Source organism: Bombina bombina, chromosome 6, assembly GCF_027579735.1.
Source record: "Bombina bombina isolate aBomBom1 chromosome 6, aBomBom1.pri, whole genome shotgun sequence".
Taxonomy (NCBI): Eukaryota; Metazoa; Chordata; class Amphibia; order Anura; family Bombinatoridae; genus Bombina; species Bombina bombina.
This window is the reverse complement of record NC_069504.1, coordinates 657,968,277-657,994,117: the sequence shown is the minus strand read 5'-3', so window position 1 is coordinate 657,994,117 and position 25,841 is coordinate 657,968,277. Positions and strand designations below refer to the sequence as shown.

Here is a 25,841-nt window from a genome sequence, read left to right as displayed (position 1 = left end):
TGGCGTGCTCGTAAGAAACTATAGTAGTTATTGTTCCGGGGTTCTCGTTTGCTGGGTCACATGTTATAGAATAGCAAATCAGTACGTGCTAACTGCGCTGGTGAGAAGTTAGTGTTAGTCGGGGAGCGAGTGAAAGGAGACGGGAGCGATGACTCGTAAGTAAATAGACCCGTGAAGGAGCGGGTTTTTTGTAAACAAACGCAGGTGAAGCTATAAGAGCAGCCGGTCCTAACTGTTGGTCTGGGCTTGGGAGCTCGCTTTAGGCCGGAGGCTGCGGCCTGTATTGCCACGTCGATCAGGCCTCGTCCGTATAATTAGATGGTGGTCGTATTATCACATAGAACCTGAGGGTACTCATTCCGGTCCCTGCTTTTCAATGTTACCACAAGTTTGTACAAACGTTTTTGCAGTGTTATACCTTAGCTAATGGTTTTAAATTAGTTGTCTGCTAAGGATTCTTTGATATCCCCAGAGTCAGGAGTTTGTTTTAATACATAGTGTATGAGATGTATTCTTTTTGCGGGCCCTTAGTTAATTTTACAAATACAATTTTTTTTTTATTTCAAATCTATTATGCACACTGGTTCGCATATACTCAAACGGATACTAAACCCAATTTTTTTCTTTCATGATTAAGATAGAGCATGCGATTTTAAGCAACTGTCTAATTTACTCCTAGTATCAATATTTCTTCATTCTCTTGCTATCTATTTAAAAAGCAGGAATGTAAAAGCTTAGGAACCGGCCCATTTTAGGTTCAGCACCCTGGATAGCGCTTGCTTATTGGTGGCTACTTTTAGCCACTAATAAGCAAGCGTAACCCAGATTTTGAACCAAAAATGGACCGGCTCCAAAGATTTACATTACTGCTTATTTTTTATAAAGATAGCAAGAGAACAAACAATTTTATAGGAGTTAATGAGAAAGTTGTCTAAATTACATACTCTATCTGAATCATGAAAGAAAAAATGTGGGTTTAATACCTCTTTAAAGGGCTATTGTAAAAAAATTACATGCACTGATTTGTTGGATTTAGTGATTTAAGACTAACGACGCACATCTGTGTTTGCTGGTCCTGAGTGGAAACTGTCGCCGAGCCAATCAGCAGTACAAGTTGCACAACCCGGCTGTGGACTTGCAGTTCTCTGTGGGTCCTGGTTATCTGTGTTTTATCCTGTTGTGGGGAGTTAAAAGACCATTAATAGTTGAATTACATGCTCAAATTTGTTAACCAGCAAGGGTGATAAGCACATAGAAGTACCAATTAGGATTAGCAGTGTTCTGCAGGTCCTAATAGGTACTACTTCTGTGTGTTTACCCCCTTTGCAAGAGTTAAACAGAGGTGCATGTTCACTGGTCTTAAAATTACTAGCTTTAATGAGTCTGCTTCCAGTTGTGCAGTGGTTGTCAAATCTGATAAATTTACGGTGGTATTTGTATATACATATACGGGAAATCGCCCAAAATTGTAGGAGTCAGTGTCGCGTTAAAATTCTAGGAACCAATGGCTCCCTGGGTTTGTCGAGCTCTGCCGTGGTGCATTCCTGCTCCTGAGCCTTCCTAGTAATATTTTCATTGTTCTCCCTAGAAAGTGTTTCCAGCTGGCAGGCATTATGAAGTTGCCAGGTGTGGACCTTATAATACTATGCAGCATTACATTTTCTGTTATTTATAAATAATACCTAAAGGGACAGTCTACTCCAGAATTTTAATTGTTTTAAAAAAATAATCCCTATATTACCCATTCCCCAGTTTTGCATAACCAGCACAGTTGTTACTTTTTACCTCCGATTACCTTGTATCTAAGCCTCTGCATTCTACCCCCTTATTTCAGTGCTTTTGACAGACTTGCATTTTAGCCAATCAGTGCTGACTCCTAGGTAACTCCACTGGTATGAGCACAATGTTATCTGTGTGGCACACATGAACTAATGCCCTCTAGTTGTGAAAAATGCATTCAGATAAGAGACGGCCTTCAAGGTCTAAAAAGTAAATTGGAAAGTTGTTTAAAATTACATGCCCTATCTGAATCATGAAAGTTTATTTTTGACTAGACTGTCCCTTTAATCATGCAGACAGGATCCACAGTACTTAGTTGCACAGGGGACTGTAGAGCTGGGTTGGCTTCCCAGAAATGAGGACCACACTCAACAGATAAGTATATGGATTAAAGAACAGAAAAAAAGAGGTAATGAGTACCAGCAAATAGTGCTATATCACTAACTATTGAGACCCAATTTGTCCAATTCATACAATGTAAATAAGAGTGTGTGTGGGGGGTAGTATATATAAAGTTAATACAAAAAAAGAAACCTTTTAGGCACCCACTTGTTGATGCTAAATAGCAGTGCAAATTGTACATGTAGATGAGACCAAAAAGAGGGGAAAAAAAGTAACCTTTAATTCACCCAGATTTTAAAAAAATGGGTATTCAGTAAAGGTATACTAAATTCTTTATTGATTAAGATAGAGCGTGCAATTTTAAGCAACTTTCTAATTTACTCCTATAAAACTTTTTTGTTCTCTTGCTATCATTTAAAAAGCAACAATGTAAAGCTTAGGAGCCGTCCCATTGTTGGTTCAGAACCTGGGTTACACTTGCTTATTGGTTGGCTGAATGTAGTCTCCAATAAGCAAGTGCTATCCAGGGTTCTGAACTTAAAATGGGCTGTCTTCAAAGCTTTATATTCCTGCTTTTTGAAGAAATATAGCAAGAGAACGCAGAAAAATTAATAGGCGTAAATTAGAAAGTTGTTAAATTGCATGCTCTGTCTGAATCATGAAAGACAAATTTTGGGTTTAGTATCCATTCAAAAGCATTTTAAATTTTTATAGTACAAAAAACTCATCAGGACTGCTGAGGTGTCTGAGAATATCAATGAATGTTCCATACAAGTGGATCAAAATTCACTAACACACTAGTCCCAACGGGGTAACTGTCCTACAACTAAAAAGCACATTGTAGCACACTGCAAATAAAAAAAGATCCCTGTAGTAATTACCACTATGATTAGGTGAGCTCCACAAATGTGGGTAATTGTTGGGACATATATATATATATATATATATATATATATATATATATATATATATATATATATATATATATATATATATATATATATATACACACACTCACAGAATAAATGACCACAATTATTGTCACAAAAAGGTTTAAGGGTTAGTCTTACTCAGGATGGATACTAGTGCAATCAAAATATAACAAAATTAAAGTGTACACAAATTATTCAGCCATACCTCAGCAGACCCACACGTCTGACAGCAATTTCACCAGAGCTTTTGCAAAGGTGCAGCTGGCCTCATTAGCCTACATGTTTAAATAGATTTGTGAACCAATCACAGTATTTCTAATAAAAACACACCCACATGGTGTGCAATTACTTCTCAAAAGTAAAAAAAAAAAAAAAATGAATTCATAGGAGTAATTCCTAAACATGAAAATCTGTTTATCAGGATGATGCAGATTAAAATGTATGTAGAAATCTAATATGTAATAACATTATGACATATTCATATTATATTAAGTAGCACATTCACTTATTTACCATAGATCAGCATTAATAGTGGCATATTCACTACATATTAGAAAGTAGAATGCTGTTATCCTGTTGTAGAGGAGGTATTACTCCTATTTACAGTGCTAGTAATGTTGCATTATTTTTCATGTTCAGCAGAGAAGTATACGGGACAGAACCCTAGTGCTGTGGGCTTGGTCCCAGTTTAAATGGACTCTGGGCTTGAGCTATGCTGGTAGTTGTAGCTACTAAGTGTTGCTTTCAGGAGATGCAGTAGGTTTAAAGGAACAGTCTACTCCAGAATTGTAATTGTTTAAAAATATTAAAGGATTACTTTCTGTTATAATTTTTAAGCCAAAAAACTAACATATTAAAGTTAATAAACATTAATTAAAACCTACTGACCTATATTTTCTCCAAAACAAAGTTTCATAACGTTCTAAAAGTTATATCTTTTATTCGCCGATGATGTCTAGTTATCCTGCCTGCTATTTTCAGCACTGAGTGTTCAAAATACTTAAACCAATAACTTTGTGTTTAAAGCGCCATTTTGGAACCTAGGTATTGTAAACGGATTGGTACAGAGCAAAGGATACCCACGGAGTGGGTTTGGAAAACAATTAAATTTGCAGACAAGATTTCTGATATACGGTAGAGATATGTTAATGAAATGCTATTGAGAAAAAGCATATTTGGGGTAGTTAGTTAGTAACAGGCATAGAAAATATTTACTTACAGTGGCCCTTTAATAACCCCTTTATTGCCCATTCCCCAGGTTTGCATAACCAACACTGTTTAATTAATACACTTTTTACCTCTGTGATTACCTTGTATCTAAACCTCTGCAAACTACCCCCTTATACCAGTTCGTTCCCTTATACCAGTTCGTTCAACAGACTTGCGTTTTAGCCAATCAGTGCTGTCTCATAAGTAACTCCACCAAAGTGAGCACACTGTTATCTATATTGCACTCATGAACTAGCACTAACTGTGAACAACTGTCAAAATGCACTGACATAAGAGCCTTCACAGGTTTGGAAACTAGCATATTAACATACCTTGGTTTAGCTTTCAACAAACAATAAAATAAATTGGATACAATAAGTAAATTGGAAAGTTGTTTAAAATTGCATGCCATAGCTGAATCATTAAAGTTTAATTTTGACTAGACTGTCCCCTTAAAGGGACATTAAACCCAATTTTTTTCTTTCATGATTCAGACATAGGATACAATTTTAAACATCATTAAAATTTACTACTATTATCTAATTTGCTTAATTCATTAGATATCCTTTGTTAAAGAAATAGCAGTGCACATGAGTGAGCCAATCACAGGAGGCACCTGTGTGCAGCCACCAATCACCAACAATTAAGCCTATCTAGATATGCTTTTCAACAAAGGATATCAAGAGAATGAAGCAAATTAGATAATTGAAGTAAATTAGAAAGTGGTTTAAAATTGCATGTTCTTTCTAAATCATGAAAGAAAAAATTTGGGTTTCATGTCCCTTTAACTACCAAAGTCACTGCCCATAAAATGTGGTAGAATTTTACAGGAAATATGGTAGAATGTAAGGAACACGGTTCCCAAATCCAAGCACCAGGACCTGTTATAATTATCTTTATTTGTAAGCAGCAGTGGATTCTGCAGCACTATACAGCAGGTAAAATGAATAAAGACAATATCGGGAAAGGCAGTCTGGGAAATCTGACACATGGATTTGTAGAGCCCTGTGTTAGTGTAATAACACACAATTTCATAAATAGGCTTTTTATTGTCCTGCACTAATATAACTTTTTTTTTAAAGGGCCATGGAACCCTATCCCCCCCTACCCCACACACACCATGATTTAGATAGTGGACAATAAAAAAACAAAAACTTTCCAATTTGCTTCTGTTGTCAAATATACTTTGTTCTTTGTGTCCTTTATTGAATAGTAAGCACAGGATCATTTTAACAAATTAATACCAAGAGAATAAAGTCAATTTGATAATACAGCATGCAATTTAAAAAAAAAACAATTTACTTCTATCTGAATAGTGTGTGGGGGGGGGGGATAAATTTTGTGTCCCATTAAAGGGAAAGTAAGGTAAAAATTAAATGTTTATGATTCAGAGAGAGCATGCAATTCTAAACAACTTTCTAATTTACTCCTATTATATAATTTACCTCATTCTCTTGGTATCCTTTGCTGAAAATCATACCTAGGTAGGGTCAGTAGCAGCAATGCACTGCTGGGAGCTAGCTGCTGATTGCTGGCTGTACACATTTTTCTTGTCATTGGTCCTCCTAATGGGTTTATCCAGGTACCAGCAGAACATTGCTGCTCCTTCAACAATAAATACCAAGAGAATGTAGCAAATGTAATATTAGAAGTAAATTGGAAAGCTTTTTAAAATTGTATTCTCTATCTGAATCATGAAATAATTTTTTTGGGTTTCATGTCCCTTTAACATTGGGTTTGACTTTCTTTATTACCTCCACAAGTGCTTATTTGTACTAAATCTATGTCAGTGGTTAGTTAGCTTGCTTAACAAATTCCATGAAAACATTAGTTTTAATCAGATTTTTTATTTTTTATTTTACAAGCCTTAAGTATATTAACCTTTCTAGCTGGTGAATTGGCAGCTTGTTTTAGTAACTTCGGACAATAATGGCTACTCATCATTTTCGGTGTGATTTGAAAGATCTTTTTATAAATGATTTATGAAGTATTCCCTATAGTGCAATTGTTGGTTTAAGTAAATAAAGCTGCCATAATATATGCAAATGGATCAGGCAAAATTATTTGAGTGCAGCCGAAGTCCTCTCCAATCGGGGGTACAAGAAAGGCAAGTAAAATCAGCAGTTGAAGAAGAATCTGTAGGAGAGTTCCAATACTCTGTGGCATTTCTAGTTTGCTTTGTGTCTTTCTGACACATGCAAGACTCCATGACTCTGAAGACAATCCAGGTTTTTTACTTGCAATGTCTATTAATTTTTCTATTTCTTCTACATTACGCGTAATCTCCTTCAGCATCACACTTTGTGTTTTACAAATGACACACACTCTTGCTTCAAGGAAATTATCTGCATTAAATAGTTTGTGGTTGGGCATTTCTTTAAATGATTCACATTTGTTTTGTGTCAGGAGCTTGCGGGCTTGAAAGGTGTCTTGGACAACTTTCAGTTTGATTGGAAGGGTCTTGTTTGCTTTTTTGTATGATTCTATTTCTATGGTAGTTACTTTAAGGATACCACACAATATTATCTCTTTCATTTTCTTACACTCCTTCCTTGTTTCTGTGCTCATCCGACACTTCCTAACCACCTTCAAAGAACTTGCATCTAACCAAGGTGTTTTACTGCTTATGCTTCCTGTTTCCTGGAGATAGAGGTTGCTGTTGACCTGAACTTGAGACAGTTGAGAAATCAGTGGTTCCATATCAGATTCCCCAGTTATGTTATTTACATCTTCATCAAACAAATAAAAGTTACTTCTTTCATTTTCTCCATCTAAATGTAATGTTTGACAAATCAAAATCTCAAGTTCTTGAGTGCTCTTGTTACTATTGTCCCATTCTGATTGGATGAAATTCGTATCAAAGACTGCTTTATCAACTTTCAGAGGTGCCATTTCTGCAATTGAGTTGCTGGTACAGTGCTGCTGTTTAGTTTGCAGCCTCCTCTCTTCTGACATTGCACAGATGTTTCTCCATCTATGAACAAGGTTGTGCATAGCCTTTTGAATTGAGTCCCTCTGTGTACTGGTGGCGCACGCTTTACAGTGATGTAGAAGGACTTGACACAGATTCGGGACAGGTGCAACCGCAGTACTCTTTTTCTCTATTTCTCTCTGCAGCTCTTGCTGCTTTTCTAGCTTTCTTTTTATCATTCCAGTATCATTAGTTTTATACTTCATAAGCTGGGGCAGCTCAAATTCTGTGTTGAGCAGCCATGTTCTTAATTTGCTTATGTTCTTATCCAGCTGTTGTATCATGAACATCATCTTCAGTTCTTTGACTCTCTCACCTATTAGAACCAGGAGTTGCTGCCATTGGTAATTTACCTTGTCAACTTTGTTATGTATTTCAAATTCTTTGCATTCATTGCTGGATTTGGCCAGACTCTCAACTATTTGTTGCAGTTGATTCTTTTTTACCAGAGCTACGGACATTTCATCTTGATAATCCTTTTCAAGTTTTTGAATAATTTCCTCTGTATAAATATTCACATTTTGGGATACTTTGCTCTTCATCTGTGCTAGCCACATACAAAACTCCTTGTATTTTTCATTAAAGATATTCTTTAGCCTCTCAGTTTTCTCCCTGGAATACAGCTCTTTACTTATCTGATGGTCAATCATTTCTATCCTTTGCTGAGCAAGAATGGTCACTGCTTCCCACTGGATTCTAAGTAGGGACAGTTTCAGGTGAAATGTATCTCTGTTTTCCACTTGAGCTTGGTCAAGTATGCACTGCCCATCCTCAATAATTGAATACAAGAACTGTTTGCTATGTTTTACCATTTGAAATAACTTGTGTGTTTTTTGTTGTTCTTGTAAACCCTGGTAGGTCCTTGAAATCTCAACAGCTAGTTTCTGGTCTACCTCTGATACAAACTCTAACCAAGTTTCACATTTTTCCTGGAAAGTCTGTTTCAGCAAGCTGAAATCCTTTTTGCAGCATGTGTTTTTTGGCTTTTGAAGGTTCCACGGACATGTACTGTCTGTTAGAGGGTGATAGAAATCCATTTTTAACGGTGAATGGAAAAATATAAACAGTTATCTAGTTCCTATAGATGATTGAATACAGAGTCTTTTCTTTATAATTTGTGCTAATCCTGCTGCTAGTTCTGACAGCTATACATAATGGTGGTCCATGTGAAGTAACTAACAAGAAGCAGTAGGATAGAAAGGCAAGTGCAAACCTAGTGGCTGGAGTGTTAACCATTTGGTAGTATTGCTGTCTGATGTCGTAATTGCAACTCATCCATAGTGACAGTGTTATCATACACTATGCTTTAGCCAGATAGTGAAGTCATAATGGCTATGTGTGTTCATGCACTTTCCATTCTTTCCCTAAATTCTGCACATTTTAAACCAATTATGTTGGTTACTGTGGCCTATTCTCTCCCAGTCCTTACCTGTATAATATTTGGACCACAGTCATGTGAAGCTGACTATCTGTAGGATTTGTTAGTAACATTGTTGTACCCAGTGCTTGACGAATATGTTCAAAAATTAGGAGCCAGACTTATTTTTTAGGAGCCAGACAGTTGGATTTGTATATAGATATATGGAGAATAACCCAAAAAGTTAGGAGCCAGGGGTAAAATTCTAGGAGCCAGTGGCTCCCAGGCTCCTGGGTTTGTCGAGCCCTGGTTGTACCATACACTAAGGTTGCCACTTTTCCTTGGCAATTTTTTCCTTGGCCGTTATGATTTACACATGCTGCAGTGTGTGTAGAAGGAATTACACTGTGCCCCCTGGCAGCACTATTTATGTTCCATATTGCATGCCCTGTAGCATGTGTAACTCATAACGGTCCAAGAAAAACAACGTTGCTATTATCTGCATTCAGATTTCTGGGCTGTGGTTTGCATATTGCCAAAGTGCCCATGCTCAGCTATGCCCGGAGTATTAAAACCAAAGATAATCTCCTTGTACTTTGTTGATTGTACACGGCATGATGAGAATAGTAGTTCTCGTGCACATATCAGAACTATAGTTCACAAGCCATGCTGTTTCAGTGTGCTTTATGGCCTTTGGCAAACATACAGTGCCAGTGTACACTGCGCAGGGTTACAGCAGAGTAATGGGGTTGACGGTGTTGTCCCCTCCACCCATCACTTTACTCCAGACCAATTGGAGGACAGGGTGAATAGTGTCTGTTTAGGAGAAGTCTGGTTTTACAATAGTTTTGATTTCAGAATAGTTTTGGATTTGGGGATTTTTACGTGTGTGTGTGTGTAGTAAATCTGTTATTTTCTAATTAATTTAATTGCATGGACATGGTTTTAAAATGACCTGTAAACACTAGAACTTTTCTCAGTTTTGGACCTATGGGCTTTGTCTGCATGTCTGTCTCCACATGTAAAATACTTTTGCCAGAGGAATTGAAAAATCTGATTGTGAGTAAATCGAAAATGATATAGGAATTCTGTAACTAACTAAGAAAAAGTTGAAACACTGTTGCAGCGGTACTCGGGAGGTATAGAGCAAGCCATAGTACCATTAGTCAGAGCGACAGTGGCCGTCGTCCTAAAATGATGCCACGGACAGTGCGCTTCAGCTACGTGCACAATCTAGCTCTGAAAAACAGACAACCAAGTGCCTCATACTTGGCTCAGGGGTTATCAATGGAAATCAGTTTCTGTGACAGCTCATATAGTGCAAAGGACGTTAACGTCTGCCTCTATGGATGGTGTCCAAGAAAAAACCCTTGCTTGCTCTTCAGCACAAAACTGCAAGATTAAACTTTGCTAAAGAGCATATGAAAAGAAGTCTATTTGGAGCACATTGTTTGGTCAGATGAGAACAAGATAAAAACATTTTTTTTGGCTCAGATGGGGGTCCAGCATGTTTAGAGTGAACCTGGTCAGGACTTCCACAGTGAATACATAGTCCCAACAGTGAAGCACAGAGGTGGGAGTGTGATACTATGGGGCTGCATGAATGCAAAAGGTGTTGGGGAAATGACATTTATAGATGGTACAATGAATGCCTGTGGATTACTTGTTTTTTTATTTTGTTTTTTTTTTTAATTGTTTTTTTACCAACTGCAGAGTATAAAATGTATGAGAATTAGCTTTTTATTTATAAGAATAGGCTTTTTATTTTGACATAAGAGCAAATACCCTAGTAATGCAGTTACTGTAAGGTGATATAATTTGAAATCATTTGATATTTAAAGGGCCAGTAAACCTATAAAATAATGTTGTATAATTCTGCACATAGTGCAGAATTATATAACATTATATTAGCATCAGCTTTATGCAATCTAATATTGCCTGTGAATTTTTATTAAAAAAGTCTGTTTTTCAGACCCGCTCTCTGTGCTCTTCTGAGCGGGTCTGTTTTTATCACAAAGCGCATCATGGCCAGCTGTCTAGTCACAGCCCGTCCCGACCGCGCCATTACACTCAGTGCAGCTTGCTCCCGCTGTCAGACAGAGCAGGAGCGAGTCTAATGGCGCAGCCGGGCTGTGACTAGACAGCTGGCCAGATGCGCTCTGTGATAAAAACAGACCCGCTCAGAAGAGCACAGAGAGCGGGTCTGAAAAAAGTATTTTTTAATAAAAATTCAGGCAATATTAGATTGCATAAAGCTGATGCTAATATAATGTTATATAATTCTGCACTATGTGTACTCACTTCTGTTGTATACTGTATGTGTGTGAGTATATATGTGTTTTTCTATCCTAAGATATCGAGAGTCCACAACGTCATTCAATTACTAGTGGGAATATCACTCCTGGCCAGCAGGAGGAGGCAAAGAGCACCACAGCTAAGCTGTTAAGTGTCACTCCCCTACCTATAATCCCCAGTCATTCTCTTTGCCTCTGTCAATGGAGGAGGCAAGGTTTGGTGTCTGAAGAAATTAATTCCTTTTTCGAGTACTTTTCCCTGCAAGCAAAGATTTGGGTTTAGCTGAGTCCTCGTCAATCTCTTCAGTAGAGTAGTGGTGGCTTTTAAGCAGTTAGGAAACAAAGCAAGGACTACCTCACAAATTCCTAACACATTGCTGCCCATGGTACAGAAAGCCAGAGTTGGTTACTCTATTCTTTCTTTTTCTACAGGTCTCTGTAAGGAGTATGTGTCCTTTTCACGCCTTGTGAGCTGTCTTCCTGCCGGACAGCTAGACTGCAAGTAAGTGCTTTTGTCTTCTAGGTCTTGGAGACTTGCACTTCAGAAGAATATGTTATATGCAGTATATGGGGACATGATGTATGTTGAGACTAGGGGTTAATCTTCCCTTTATTGGGACATTTTTCCTCTTTGGACAAATTTTGTTGAAATACTTTATTATGTGTGTGGCTTATGTTTTATACAGGGATTTATATATAAACTTAAAATTTGGCAGTTGGTTTTCTGTGCTTGCTTAGCTAGAACAGACTAACTGACAGACAGCTTGAGCGTTTGTGTAAATTAAGCTCCGGTGTTGTAGGCAGAGGGAAACGCGTGCCTTTTACTTGCTGCATAGTTTTCTCTCTGTCGGTCATGTGACTTCTCTCTGCTGTCGGATATTCACGAAGCGGAGCAGCGTCATTAAATTTCAGTCTGTTCAGTGTCGATCTACTCTATGATTGTTTTAGGGACTTCAGGCAGCCAAATTGTGTATGTGTTACGGTAGGGCACCACAGCCGTTAAGCGGCTGTGGTATTATAAATTCTTACAGTGACAGTGTATTTTAAAAATGTCTACAATTTGAGGAGTTTTATTTAGTATTATGGACATGGACCAAGACTCTGTGTCTTTTGACAAATGCTTGTTATGCCTTGAGGCACAAATTGTTTTGCCTATGCATTTCTGTGCTGCATGCTTAGCTAGAACACTTCAATTTAAACCTAAATTGTTGCCCTTTGAGCCCAATGTCTCTCAGGATGATGCTGTTCAGGCAATGCCACAGCTTTCTCCTCAAACGTCCCAAGCCTCTATGGTGTCACATACAGTGCCCTGCAGTTCCTCTCAGCCTTCTGGAGGAGTTTATTTATTTGCCTGCAGATTTTGCTGCACAGGTATCTTCTGCGGCATTGTCTGCTTTTCCTATGCTGGGAAAACGCAAGAGGAAAATTACATTCAGATAGTAAGGTTTCTGTTCCGCCTACTGCTACGCAGGTTGCCCTCCCTCATAAGTCTGGTGAGGAGGATACGTCGGTAGCCCCTGAGGGTGAAATCTCAGATACGGACAGTATTGTTCCTTCATGTTATACTGAATAAGTAAACTTCAGATTTAAGCTTGAACACCTTGATAGATGCTCTGTCGGTTCCTTGGGATTTCGGTCTAGCATACCTGTTTCCTCCTTGTGGACTCCTTCCACGAGTCATTGCTCATATCAAATAAGAGAGAGCATCAGTAATTCTAAGCTCCTGCATGGCCTTGCAGGATCTGGTATGCAGGCCTAGTGAAAATGTCATCTCGGCCGCCTTGGAGGTTGCCTCTGAGGAAGGACCTTCTAACTCGGGGTCCATTCATTCCTCCATCCAAATCTTGTTTTTCTGAAGCTGACTGCTTGGAGAATGAAGGCTTAGTTCTGTGGATTTTCTGAGTTGGTCATTGAGCCCATGACCCAGGCTTGCAAGCCTGTTACTCGAAAAATTTTGTAAATATCTTTATTGGTGTGAATCTAAGGGCTACTCTTGGAGTAGGGTCAGAACTCCTAGAATTTTGTCTTTTCTCCAGGAAGGTCTGGAGAAAGGGTTGTCTATGCAGAAATCTGACCTTTTAGAGAATTGACTATTTTGTTATACAAGCGTCTGGCGGATGTGCCAGATGTTCAATCTTTTTGTCAGGCCCTGGTCAGAATCAGGCCTGTGTTTAAACCTGTTGCTCCTCCTTGGAGCCTTAATCTTGTTCTTAAAGTTTTGCAGCAGGCTCCGTTTGAGCAAATGCATTCCATAGATCTTAAGTTGCTATCTTGGAAGGTTTTGTTTCTTATTGCTATCTCTTCTGCTCGGAGTTTCGGAACTCTCAGCTTTGCAGTGTGATTCGCCTTACCTTATCTTTCATGCGGATAAGGCGGTTCTTCGTACTAAATTGGGGTTTCTTCCTAAAGTGATTTTGGATAGAAATATTAATCAGGAAATTTTTGTTCCTTCTCTCTGTCCCAGTCCTTCTCATAAAGAACGTCTGTTGCACAACTTGGATGTTGTGCATGCTCTAAAATTCTACCTACAGGCGACTAAGGATTTTCGCCAGTCTTCTGCCCTGTTTGTTTTTCAGGAAAGCATAAAGGTCAGAAGCCTACTTCTACTTCTCTTTCCCTTTGGTTGAGAAGTATGATTTGCTTATGAGACTGCTGGACAGCAGCCTCCTGAGAGAATTACAGCTCATTCCACTAGTGCTGTCTCCTCTTCTTGGGCTTTCAAAAATGAAGCTTCTGTGGAACAGATTTGCAAGGCTGCAACTTGGTCCTCTCTCAAAATTTGATTATTTTGCCTCGGCTGAGGCCTCTTTTGGGAGAAATGTTCAAGCGGTGGTGCCTTCTGTTTAGGTCTGCCTTTCTTGTTCTCCCTCCCTGTTCATTCTGTGTCCTCTAGCTTGGGTATTGGTTCCCACTAGTAATTGAATGACGTTGTGGACTCTCCATATCTTAGGAAAGAAAACAAAATTTTATGTTCACCTGATAAATTTCTTTCCGGATATGGAGAGTCCACGGCCCCACCCTTTATTAAGACAGTTATTTTTTACTAAACCTTAGACACCTCTACACCTTTTGTTATTCCTTTTCCATTTCCCTTCGGTCGAATGACTGGGGATTATGGGTAGGGGAGTGACACTTAACAGCTTTGCTGTGGTGCTCTTTGGCTCCTCCTGCTGGCCAGGAGTGATATTCCCACTAGTAATTGAATGACATTGTGGTCTCTTCATATCTGGAAAGAGAGAAATTGATCAGCCAAGCATATATTTTTTTGTGTATGTATCAAGACTAATTTTCTATTCAATAATTCTATATGAATAATTGTAAGTATATTTAGAGAGAGATGCTAATTGATTTATGGAGAGGGATAGAGATTGAGAGAGAACTTCTTTTTCTTGTTTGTTCATAATGTTTGGGTAATCTTAATCTCTGCAGACACAAATTTATAGCTTTGAGAACTGCAAAACCAAGCATCTGTGATATCTTCTAGATAAAAACATTGCAGAAACCTATGTTTTGAATGTATTAGTGGAATTCATTTTCCAAAACATTAAACCTGTGAGCAATGATGATATTCAGCGTCGCTAAAAGCTAATGAATTATTTCATGATAGATAATATGTGGACTATAATGTATCTGAAGCAGCATAATTCTGATATGATAAATATGGGGTACGCTGCTGGAATAGCGTGTTAATCTTTAGTGTTTACATGCACAATATATCCAGTTGCAGTATAATCTACCCATTCCGTGGAGCACAGAGTTTAAAGCATAATCTTTATTGATCCACTGCGCTTGTTTTGTGTACGTAGTATGATAAAGAATGTTTGCTGGTATTGGTGCTCAATCATTGGTCTCTTTGCAGGTGGGAACCAGCGAGAACTTGCCCGGGCAAAGAATATGAAGAAGAATCAGGAGAAGCAAAAAAAGCAGGAAGATGGCTTGTCTGCAGCTGCTCGCAAGGAGAGGTATAAATGTTTGTTTTAGATCTGTAAACACTCATGACCTGAGCATCTGGATACACTTGTAGATGATTATAACCTATATACCCGTATTGTGCCGCATATAGGCCGCATCTGATTATAGGCCGCACCCCTAAAGTTTGGGTGCCATTTTGAAGAAATAAAAATTTTAAAGAAAACGCACAAAATGTGCAAGCAATGAGTCCCAATGCAGGGTGTCAGCTCCCAGGGGATACTTTTAAACTTCCCCAAGTGTATAGAAAAAAGAAAAACAAGGAAAGATACTGCACTCCTCAGTAATTTCAAATGTCAAAAAAAACTTTATTCAGCCATTAAAGCTGTAATGGCTGAATAAAGGCTTTTTTCACATTTGAAATTACCAGTACTAAGGAGTACAGCATCTTTCCTTTTTTTATTTTAACATATTAAATAATTTTGTATGTACTGGTACATTTTTAGCAGGTACGATGTGATGGGGATAAAAGCACTTTCTTACCTGACAATATCAGTAGCAAAACGGACTCATATGGGACATTGTGTGCTCCACTCACTTCCTCCCTCATAAGCCCAAGCTCCAAATTACACTGTGCTCAGCACAGTATTACACCGCATTATTCATCATTACACACCTTCACAGTGGCGGCTCCTGCATATGAGCGTCCTGCTCATTATCCAAACCAATTACCTTTGCAAAATGTTGCAAAACTATCCAACTCCAGCGGACTACAATCCCCATAAGGCCACAGGGTGCACCGGAAGTTCGGCTGTACTGCACAAGTACAAATTTGCCGATAAGCACCCGATTATAGGCCGCACCCCGCATATAGGCCGCACTGCACATTTAAAGCTACAAATCAAGGGAAAAAAGTGCGGCCTATATGCGGAACAATACGGTATATCAGGCTAAGTTTTCAGCATATCCATTACTAAAAGACGACACTCGGGTTTGGATTTTATTGTTATATTTGAAAATATTTATTTTGCTCTGTTGTATTCCTCTTTAGCACACTGCATATGCTTTATTTGCATATGTTTTATAGGGCACACTAATACTCTAGTAATCAAACAATGCATAGTAATATACACATGTATTCAACAGGCCTAAAATAGCATATTAGCTGAGACACACTTTTACTCCTATAGTACAGTAGGTGTCCTTACATACTGACTTATCAATCAGGCAGCTGCTAAAATGATAGTAAAGTCAGAATGAAATGTTCATGATTCAGATAGAACATGCAATTTTAAACATTGTTCCAATTTTATGTCTTATCAAATTTGGTTTATTCTCTTGGTATACTTTGTTGAAGAGTAGACCTAGGTAAGCTTGGAGCATGAACATTCCTTTAGCAGTCTATGGCAATAGTGTCTGCAACTATGTATAACATTGCTATAAATGCTTTTGCAAACACTTGCAAAATTATATCTTTTCTAGCAGCATAATTTCTTTCAAAATATCTATTCGCTTTGTAAAGACACTTATGGCTGAGCGCCTGAGTGACGAGGAAGCAGCCGAGTTCCGTATGAACTCCGACTTTGTTTCCTTCTTGGATGACGCTAGATCTGCTAGAGAAGATTCTGATAGCGGCTTTGTCCCTGATGCACATTTTTGGAAAGTGCACCCCATGGCGCCTCAAATAAGGGGCTACGTGTGTGTGTATGTATGTATGTGTGTGTGTATATGTATGTTTGTGTGTGTGTGTGTGTGTGTATGTATATATATATATATATATATATATATATATATATATATATATATATACAGGGAGTGCAGAATTATTAGGCAAATGAGTATTTTGACCACATCATCCTCTTTATGCATGTTGTCTTACTCCAAGCTGTATAGGCTCGAAAGCCTACTACCAATTAAGCATATTAGGTGATGTGCATCTCTGTAATGAGAAGGGGTGTGGTCTAATGACATCAACACCCTATATCAGGTGTGCATAATTATTAGGCAACTTCCTTTCCTTTGGCAAAATGGGTCAAAAGAAGGACTTGACAGGCTCAGAAAAGTCAAAAATAGTGAGATATCTTGCAGAGGGATGCAGCACTCTTAAAATTGCAAAGCTTCTGAAGCGTGATCATCGAACAATCAAGCGTTTCATTCAAAATAGTCAACAGGGTCGCAAGAAGCGTGTGGAAAAACCAAGGCGCAAAATAACTGCCCATGAACTGAGAAAAGTCAAGCGTGCAGCTGCCAAGATGCCACTTGCCATTAGTTTGGCCATATTTCAGAGCTGCAACATCACTGGAGTGCCCAAAAGCACAAGGTGTCCAATACTCAGAGACATGGCCAAGGTAAGAAAGGCTGAAAGACGACCACCACTGAACAAGACACACAAGCTGAAACGTCAAGACTGGGCCAAGAAATATCTCAAGACTGATTTTTCTAAGGTTTTATGGACTGATGAAATGAGAGTGAGTCTTGATGGGCCAGATGGATGGGCCTGTGGCTGGATTGGTAAAGGGCAGAGAGCTCCAGTCCGACTCAGACGCCAGCAAGGTGGAGGTGGAGTATTGGTTTGGGCTGGTATCATCAAAGATGAGCTTGTGGGGCCTTTTCGGGTTGAGGATGGAGTCGAGCTCAACTCCCAGTCCTACTGCCAGTTTCTGGAAAACACCTTCTTCAAGCAGTGGTACAGGAAGAAGTCTGCATCCTTCAAGAAAAACATGATTTTCATGCAGGACAATGCTCCATCACACGCGTCCAAGTACTCCACAGCGTGGCTGGCAAGAAAGGGTATAAAAGAAGAAAATCTAATGACATGGCCTCCTTGTTCACCTGATCTGAACCCCATTGAGAACCTGTGGTCCATCATCAAATGTGAGATTTACAAGGAGGGAAAACAGTACACCTCTCTGAACAGTGTCTGGGAGGCTGTGGTTGCTGCTGCACGCAATGTTGATGGTGAACAGATCAAAACACTGACAGAATCCATGGATGGCAGGCTTTTGAGTGTCCTTGCAAAGAAAGGTGGCTATATTGGTCACTGATTTGTTTTTGTTTTGTTTTTGAATGTCAGAAATGTATATTTGTGAATGTTGAGATGTTATATTGGTTTCACTGGTAAAAATAAATAATTGAAATGGGTATATATTTGTTTTTTGTTAAGTTGCCTAATAATTATGCACAGTAATAGTCACCTGCACACACAGATATCCCCCTAAAATAGCTGTAACTAAAAACAAACTAAAAACTACTTCCAAAACTATTCAGCTTTGATATTAATGAGTTTTTTTGGTTCATTGAGAACATGGTTGTTGTTCAATAATAAAATTAATCCTCAAAAATACAACTTGCCTAATAATTCTGCACTCCCTGTATATATATATATATATATATATATATATATATATATATATATATATATATATAATATTATATAGCGCAAAATTTGAGTGCGGAAGAAATAGCTGAACATGTCACTTAGAAAAAAATATTTTCTAACCAAAGCACCATATTCCGTAAATTTTTACGCACTTTTGTGTTCGAAATACATGTTTCCCAGGCAGCTGAAACTGTTTAATTGCTGGCAGCAATACATTAAATTTAAAGATGCTTTTTTGCTAAAGGTACAGTTCACCCAAAAATTGTATCCCCTTTAAATTATTCCCAATGATCCTTTTTACCTGCTATTAAATTGGTTACAAGTAGCTCCTTTACTACTATTTCAGCATTTGAAATAGCTGATTTAGCCTGTGGTATAGCCACCGATACTGGAGTATATGCTATTTACAAGCCTAAGTAAACACAGCTAGCAGAAGTTACACTCTGTGGGATGCAGGATAGTTAAAGGGACACTGAACCCAAATTTTTTCTTTCATGATTCAGATAGAGCATGACATTTTAAGCAACTTTCTAATTTACTCCTATTATCAAATTTTCTTTATTCTCTTGGTATCTTTATTTGAAATGCAAGAATGTAAATTTAGATGCCGGCCCATTTTTTGGTGCACAACCTGGGTTGTCCTTGCTGATTGGTGGATAAATTCATCCACCAATAAAAAAGTGCTGCCCAGAGTCTGAACCAAGAAAAAAGCTTAGATGCCTTCTTTTTTAAATAAAGATAGCAAGAGAGCGAAGAAAAAATGATAATAGGAGTAAATTAGAAAGTTGCTTAGAATTGCATGCTCTACCTGAATCACAAAAGAAAAAAATTGAGTTCAGTGTCCCTTTAAGTAATACAATGATAATTATCCTTTGTTCTCTCAATGTATTGAGCTTTGGTGTTCCAGCCAAATAAAAGATAAGGAAGCAAGTCTGTGTACACAAAGTTATAACATAATGAGATCTGATATCACAACCCATTGTAATAAGCTGTGGTTTCAAAGCACAAAATCAGCTACTTCATATACACAAATAAGCATGAAAATGCAATTTCTCAAATATTTTATACTCTGCAGTTGGTATAACAATTTATTTAAAATACATTAATGGAAAAGCAATTTTACAGTGTACTGTCCCTTTAAGGTCTATCAAATTGACACATCGGCAATAAAACAGTAGAAAAACACAGTGAAATGTTCTCAATTTCTGCTGCTTTTAGACAGGTTACCTACTGCAAATATTTAGCAAAACAGATTTTGATGATAGTTTAGAAAAATAAAATTACAAACTAATTTTTATTGTGTGGAGTAAAAAAAATACTCTTCGTATTTTATGCTTTATTTTTAAAACCTGTTGAGACATACACAGTATAATGGTATATTTAGAATCTGCTAGGTCTGCTGAAAAAAACAAAATATAGTTTGTATAGTTTATTCACACAAACTTTACTTCTAAAAGTGTTTTAAATTGGAACTGCAACAAAAAGCTCAAAAACAGCTTAGCAACCAAAGGGTTAAACATTCTATTTTCTGTTTTAAAAGTAGTTTGCACAAGAAAGTTTCTGACCCGTGTACATTTGAATAAACTCTGGTATTACTTTTTTGTCCATTCTTTGCTTTTTCAGTAGATATGGGGGGGGGGGGGGACTGTTAAGTCTAATAATAAATACTAAATGGCTTTCTGTTAAAGGGACACTGTACCCAAAAATTTTCTTTTGTAATTCAGAAAGAACATGCAATTTTAAGCAACTTTCTAATTTACTCCTATTATCAATTTTTCTTCGTTCTCTTGCTATCTTTATTTGAAAAAGACGGCATCTAAGCTTATTTTGGGTTCAGTACTCTGGACAGCACTTTTTTATTGGTGAATGAATTTATCCACCAATCAGCAAGGACAACCCAGGTTGTTCACCAAAAATGGGCCAGCATCTAAACTTACATTTTTGCATTTAAAATAAAGATACCAAGAGAATGAAGAAAATGTTATAAAAGGAGTAAATTAGAAAGTTGCTTAAAATGTCACGCTCAATCTGAATTACGAAAGAAAAAATTTGGGTACAGTGTCCCTTTAACCTGATGGGAGTTTTTAACTGAAAACCACTGCAGCTCATTTACCAAAATAAAATTATCTTATAACTAGGATAAGTCCACTCTTAAAAGTAAATTACAGCAAATTAAAACAAATCACAAAGTTATTACTACATGTGGCAAAATTGATATTGTTTTTGTAGTTTGCATTTGCAGCAGTACATTCTTGTAATGTTTTGACACGGATCTATGTAAATAATGCTTCTTATTAAATTGTGTTCAAAGTTCTACCCTCTGTCAAATTCTTTATATTTTTCTTTTTTCGCCACATTTAGGGCTCCATATATCATCCCGTGGCAGACAGGAGTGTACATATTCGCACCTGTCTGCCCAGCTTGATTGCTGTCCGCATTTACCATTGCACACAATCGCTCCTGTTTGCTAATATGCAACCCCACCCCACTTGTGCGATCCTGCAGTCAACCGGGAGAGAAGAACTTGATAAATTAAGCCCTTAGTATTTAATGAAAACTGACCCCTGTTAATCACAAAAACCTATTATTTCACTTCACAATTTTAGTGTTTGCATTCTTTTTTAATCTCAGGAACTTTCAAGTGAAATTGCACTAACTGTTTGCCTCTCTTCAGACTGGAACACATATAATAATAATTAGTAGTTTTTTCACTTTCTTGTAAACGGTTGTTTTATGTAACATTTCTGTTCTTTTCTTGCAGAGATGCTCAGATAATGCAGGAGAAACAAAAGAAGGCGAGTGAGAAAAAAGAACCAAAATAGCGATGTGGAATATCATACGACTAAAGGCAAAAAGATGACTAGAAGGCATCACTCCCTCCCAATATCTGAACAAATGGTGTTTACCCAGCTGCAAAGTCTTTGCTTTGAGTTGTTTCCAGATTTTTCTTCTTCTTTCAGTTAATTAACAAGTAGTATAGTTGAATTCTGCCTCATGTACATAATATAAATATACCACTTTATCCTACTACTAAGGAGTTCTTTCACTTGCATTTTTTTTTCCCATGACTTATTTTTTCTGCATGCTGATCTATCTTTGGTTAATTCAGCTCTTGCAAATACACATTCTAAGGACAAACTAGATGGTGTTAGGTCCTTTATCAAATGGAAGTAACCTGTCTTTTTGTATTCACGGTGAATCCCGGTGAATATTAAAGTAACTTTTTCTGTGAATTGTACTTTTTCAGTTTGTTACTATAAAGCTTCTTTTTCAGGGCTCGATGGGATCTACAGCTCTCTGTTCTGGAGAGATGATCTTAAATTTCTTGTCAGTACTGCGAGGTCCCTCAAAGAATCATTGAACAGCAAATTTTATCTTTATAGCTGTTCATCTTGCTATATGCTGTTTTCCGGATGTGAAGGGGAGGCACCTACATTGCACTATAATGCTAAAAAAAAAAAGCCCCCCAAGGTTTTCTGAGATGTCTCTCCACCCAGACACTACAAAAGCTTTATATTGACTTGACTAAAACACTGCAAAAATATATTAAGATCCCCCCCCCCATTTCTCCTGTTCTAAAGAGAAGGCCATAAAAAGGAAGGCACTTGTTGAAGGTTGCTTACTCATCATTTTACTACAATGTACATTGTGCACAATCTAGAATGCCAGTTGGTTCGCAACTTATGTGCAAGTGAGCTTTTTGCAAAAAAACATTTTTTTTTAATCTGATTTAAACTTGTTTGGGGATTCTGTAATTGGCTGAAAGAAAGCTAACATTGTTCTGTTATCCCCAAAGCTGTAGTTTATCCATTTATTTATATATTGCAATGCAGTAAGCCATTGCAGATTTACATTGTGTTTTTTAAAGGAATTGTAAATTGCAAATTAAACATAAATGAATTGGAAAGATTGTGAAATTTTTAAATTTTTGTTAGAGTAATCCTAGGTGACTATGGGATTGTGCACGTGTCTAGCCATCTGGCAGCAGTGTTTGCAACAATGTTTATGGCAATAAACAAAGAGAACAAAGCATGTTAGATAATATATGTAAATTGGAAAGTTTTTTTAAAAGAGAATACTCTATCTGAATGTTTTGACTTTACTGTTCCTTTAAAGTGTGTGTGTGTGTGTGGAGATAGAGATATATGTAATAAACATCTTTATGATTGGCAGTGTGGAAGGATTTAACAGGTTCTTGCATCCTAAATTTTGCACGTGAGTTTATTGAAAGGAGGCCTATGTTCCTTTTAGATAAGATAAATACAGTTCATCAACATTGTACCTTACGTTCTAGGAGCATTCGCAAAATACAAACCCTTGTAAAGGTTTTTGGTGAGCTAATACCTTTTAGTGATCTTATTCCCTATTGTAATCATAGCACACACCATTACATTTTTTTGTTTTTCTGTGTGCGCAAAATATATGCCACAATAAACCCACCACGATTAAATATAATTACCACCTGAATAATTCACTCTTATTTGTAAGATGTTCTTAATTAGCTAACAATGTGATGTCCCTTTAAAGGGACATTAAACACCTGATGAAAATTGCTGAAACCTACTTTTCTTCTATAAGGTACGACGAGTCCACGGATTCATCCTTTATTTGTGGGATATTATCCTCCTGCTAACAGGAAGTGGCAAAGAGCGCCATAGTAGAGCTGTCTATATAGCTCCTCCCTTACCTTCACCCCCCAGTCATTCTCTTTGCCTACTCTTAAGTACTAGGAAGGGTAAAGTGAAAGAGGTGATAAAATATTAGTTTTTAATTTCTTAAAGCAAGAGTTTATTTTAAATGATACCGGTGTGTACTATTTACTCTCAGGCAGCAGATGGATGAAGACTGCTGCCTGGAGGATGATGATCTTAGCATTTGCAACTAAGATCCATTGCTGTTCCCACAAAGGCTGAGGAGTACAGGAAACTTCAGTGTGAGGAACGGTTTCATGCTATGCAACAATGAGGTATGTTGAGTCATATTTTTCTGGAGAGACTGTGTATTTCAGAAAGGCTGACATTATACCCAGAAAGGTAAGCAGTAATCCTAGAGCTAAAAGAAGGGCATTTACTTATCTTGCACATGGGGCCAATTACAGACATTTTTGTGGGCAATAATGTTTTGGGCAGCTTTAAGGGCACACATGGCTTAACTTTTGGGTCTCAGAACCCACATAGCTAGTTATTACCGCTCTGGTGTGGTTCTGTAAGGCTGTGGAGACATCAAGTGAGATGGGTGGGGCCTATTTTCGCGCCTCAGATGCACAGTTAGTTTTAGCAGCAAGCTCTAACTCTTGAGGGCCCTGGTGTATGTTTTGAGCCAAATCTGATCTTTTACCCCACATTTTTGATCCCTGAGGGCAGGTAGGGCCACAGCAGGGCTGTGGCAAGGTGCTGAGAGGATTTCTCTTGTAAGGTGTATCCAGTCCACGAATCATCCATTACTTGTGGGATATTCTCATTCCCAACAGGAAGTTGCAAGAGGACACCCACAGCAGAGCTGTAATATAGCTCCTCCCCTAACTGTCATAGCCAGTCATTCTCTTGCAACTCTCAACAAGCTAGGATGTTGTAGGAGAGAGTGGTTAAATATAGTTAGTTTATTTTCTTCAATCAAAAGTTTGTTATTTTTAAATAGTACCGGAGTTGTGCTATTTTATCTCAGGCAGTAAATAGAAGAAGAATCTGCCTGAGGTTTCTATGATCTTAGCAGGTTGTAACTAAGATCCATTGCTATTCTCACATATGTCTGAGGGGATTACACAGATGAGGTAACTTCAGCGAGAGAATGGCATTCAGTTTATTCTGCTATCAGGTATGTGCAGTTATAATTTTTTCTAGAGATGGAAAACACTAGAAAATGCTGCTGATACCGGATTAATGTAGGTTAAGCCTGAATACAGTGATTTAATAACGGCTGGTATCATGCTTACTCCCAGGGGTAATACCCTTATGATATTGCAATATAAACGTTTGCTGGCATGTTTAATCGTTTTTATATATGCATTGGTGATAAAACTTTATTGGGGCCTAGTTTTTTCCACATGGCTAGCTTAAATTGTGACTAGAAACAGTTTTACTGAGGCTTTCCACTGTTATAGTATAAAAGTTACAGTTGGTGCAGTTAAAATTACAAACTGTGACATCCAGCTTCCCTCAGGAGTCCCCTGTATGCTATAGGACATCTCTAAAGAGCTCAAAGGCTTTCCAAAGTCGTTTATTGGGGAAGGTAGGACCACAGCTTGCTGTGGCAGTTGGTTGTGACTGTTCAAAAAAACGAAAGACGTTTTTTTTTTTTTTTTTATGTTTTTTTTAACTAAGGGGTTAATCATCCATTTGCAAGTGGATGCAATGCTCTGCTAGCCTATTACATACACTGTAAAAATTTCGTTTGATTTACTGCATTTTTTCACTGTTTTTCAAATTCTGACAAAATTTGTTTCTCTTAAAGGCACAGTACCGTTTTTTATATTTGCTTGTTAACTTGATTTAAAGTGTTTTCCAAGCTTGCTAGTCTCATTGCTAGTCTGTATAAACATGTCTGACATAGAAGAAACTCCTTGTTCATTATGTTTAAAAGCCATGGTGGAACCCCCTCTTAGAATGTGTACCAAATGTACTGATTTCATTTTATGCAATAAAGATCATATTCTGTTTTTTAAAAAATTATCACCAGAGGAATCTGACGAGGGGAAAGTTATGCCGACTAACTCTCCCCACGTGTCAGACCCTTTGACTCCCGCCCAAGGGACTCACGCTCAAATGGCGCCAAGTACATCTAGGGCGCCCATAGCGTTTACTTTACAAGACATGGCGGCAGTCATGGATAATACACTGTCGGCGGTATTAGCCAGACTACCTGAACTTAGAGGTAAGCGAGAGAGCTCTGGGGTGAGACAAAATGCAGAGCATACTGACGCTTTAAGAACCATGTCTGATACTGCCTCACAATATGCAGAAGCTGAGGAAGGAGAGCTTCAGTCAGTGGGTGGTGTTAATGACTCAGGAAAGATACCTGATTCTAATATTTCTACATTTAAATTTAAGCTTGAACACCTCCGCGTGTTACTTAGGGAGGTTTTAGCTGCTCTGAATGACTGTGATACTATTGCAGTGCCAGAGAAATTTTGTAGACTGGATAAATGCTTTGCAGTGCCGGTGTGTACTGATGTTTTTCCAATACCTAAAAGGTTTACAGAAATTATTAATAAGGAATGGGATAGACCAGGTGTGCCGTTCTCTTCCCCTCCTATTTTTAGAAAAATGTTTTCCAATAGACGCCACCACACGGGACTTATGGCAGACAGTCCCTAAGTTGGAGGGAGCAGTTTCTACTCTAGCAAAGCGTACTACTATCCCTGTCGAGGACAGTTGTGCTTTTTTAGAGCCAATGGATAAAAAAATTAGAAGGTTACCTTAAGAAAATATTTATTCAACAAGGTTTATCCTACAGCCCATTGCATGCATTGCCCCTGTCACTGCTGCTGCGGCGTACTGGTTTGAGTCTCTGGAAGAGGCTTTACAGGTAGAGACTCCATTGGATGACATACTTGGCAAACTTAGAGCACTTAAGCTAGCCAATTATTTTATTTCTGATGCCATTGTTCATTTGAATAAACTAACGGCTAAGAATTCTGGTTTTGCTATACAGGCGCGCAGAGCGCTATGGC

At 37.9% G+C, this 25,841-nt stretch overlaps 1 protein-coding gene across 1 annotated transcript; it reads left to right on the top strand.

The window, feature by feature from the left end:
- Nucleotides 1-21,405, top strand: LOC128662193 (small EDRK-rich factor 2). Its single transcript, XM_053716015.1, has 3 exons — nucleotides 1-155; nucleotides 14,744-14,846; nucleotides 20,934-21,405. The coding sequence occupies exons 1-3, from the start codon at nucleotides 149-151 to the stop codon at nucleotides 20,992-20,994; spliced, it is 171 nt and encodes a 56-aa protein (XP_053571990.1). The 5' UTR covers nucleotides 1-148; the 3' UTR covers nucleotides 20,995-21,405.
- Nucleotides 21,406-25,841: the final 4,436 nt, after the last annotated feature.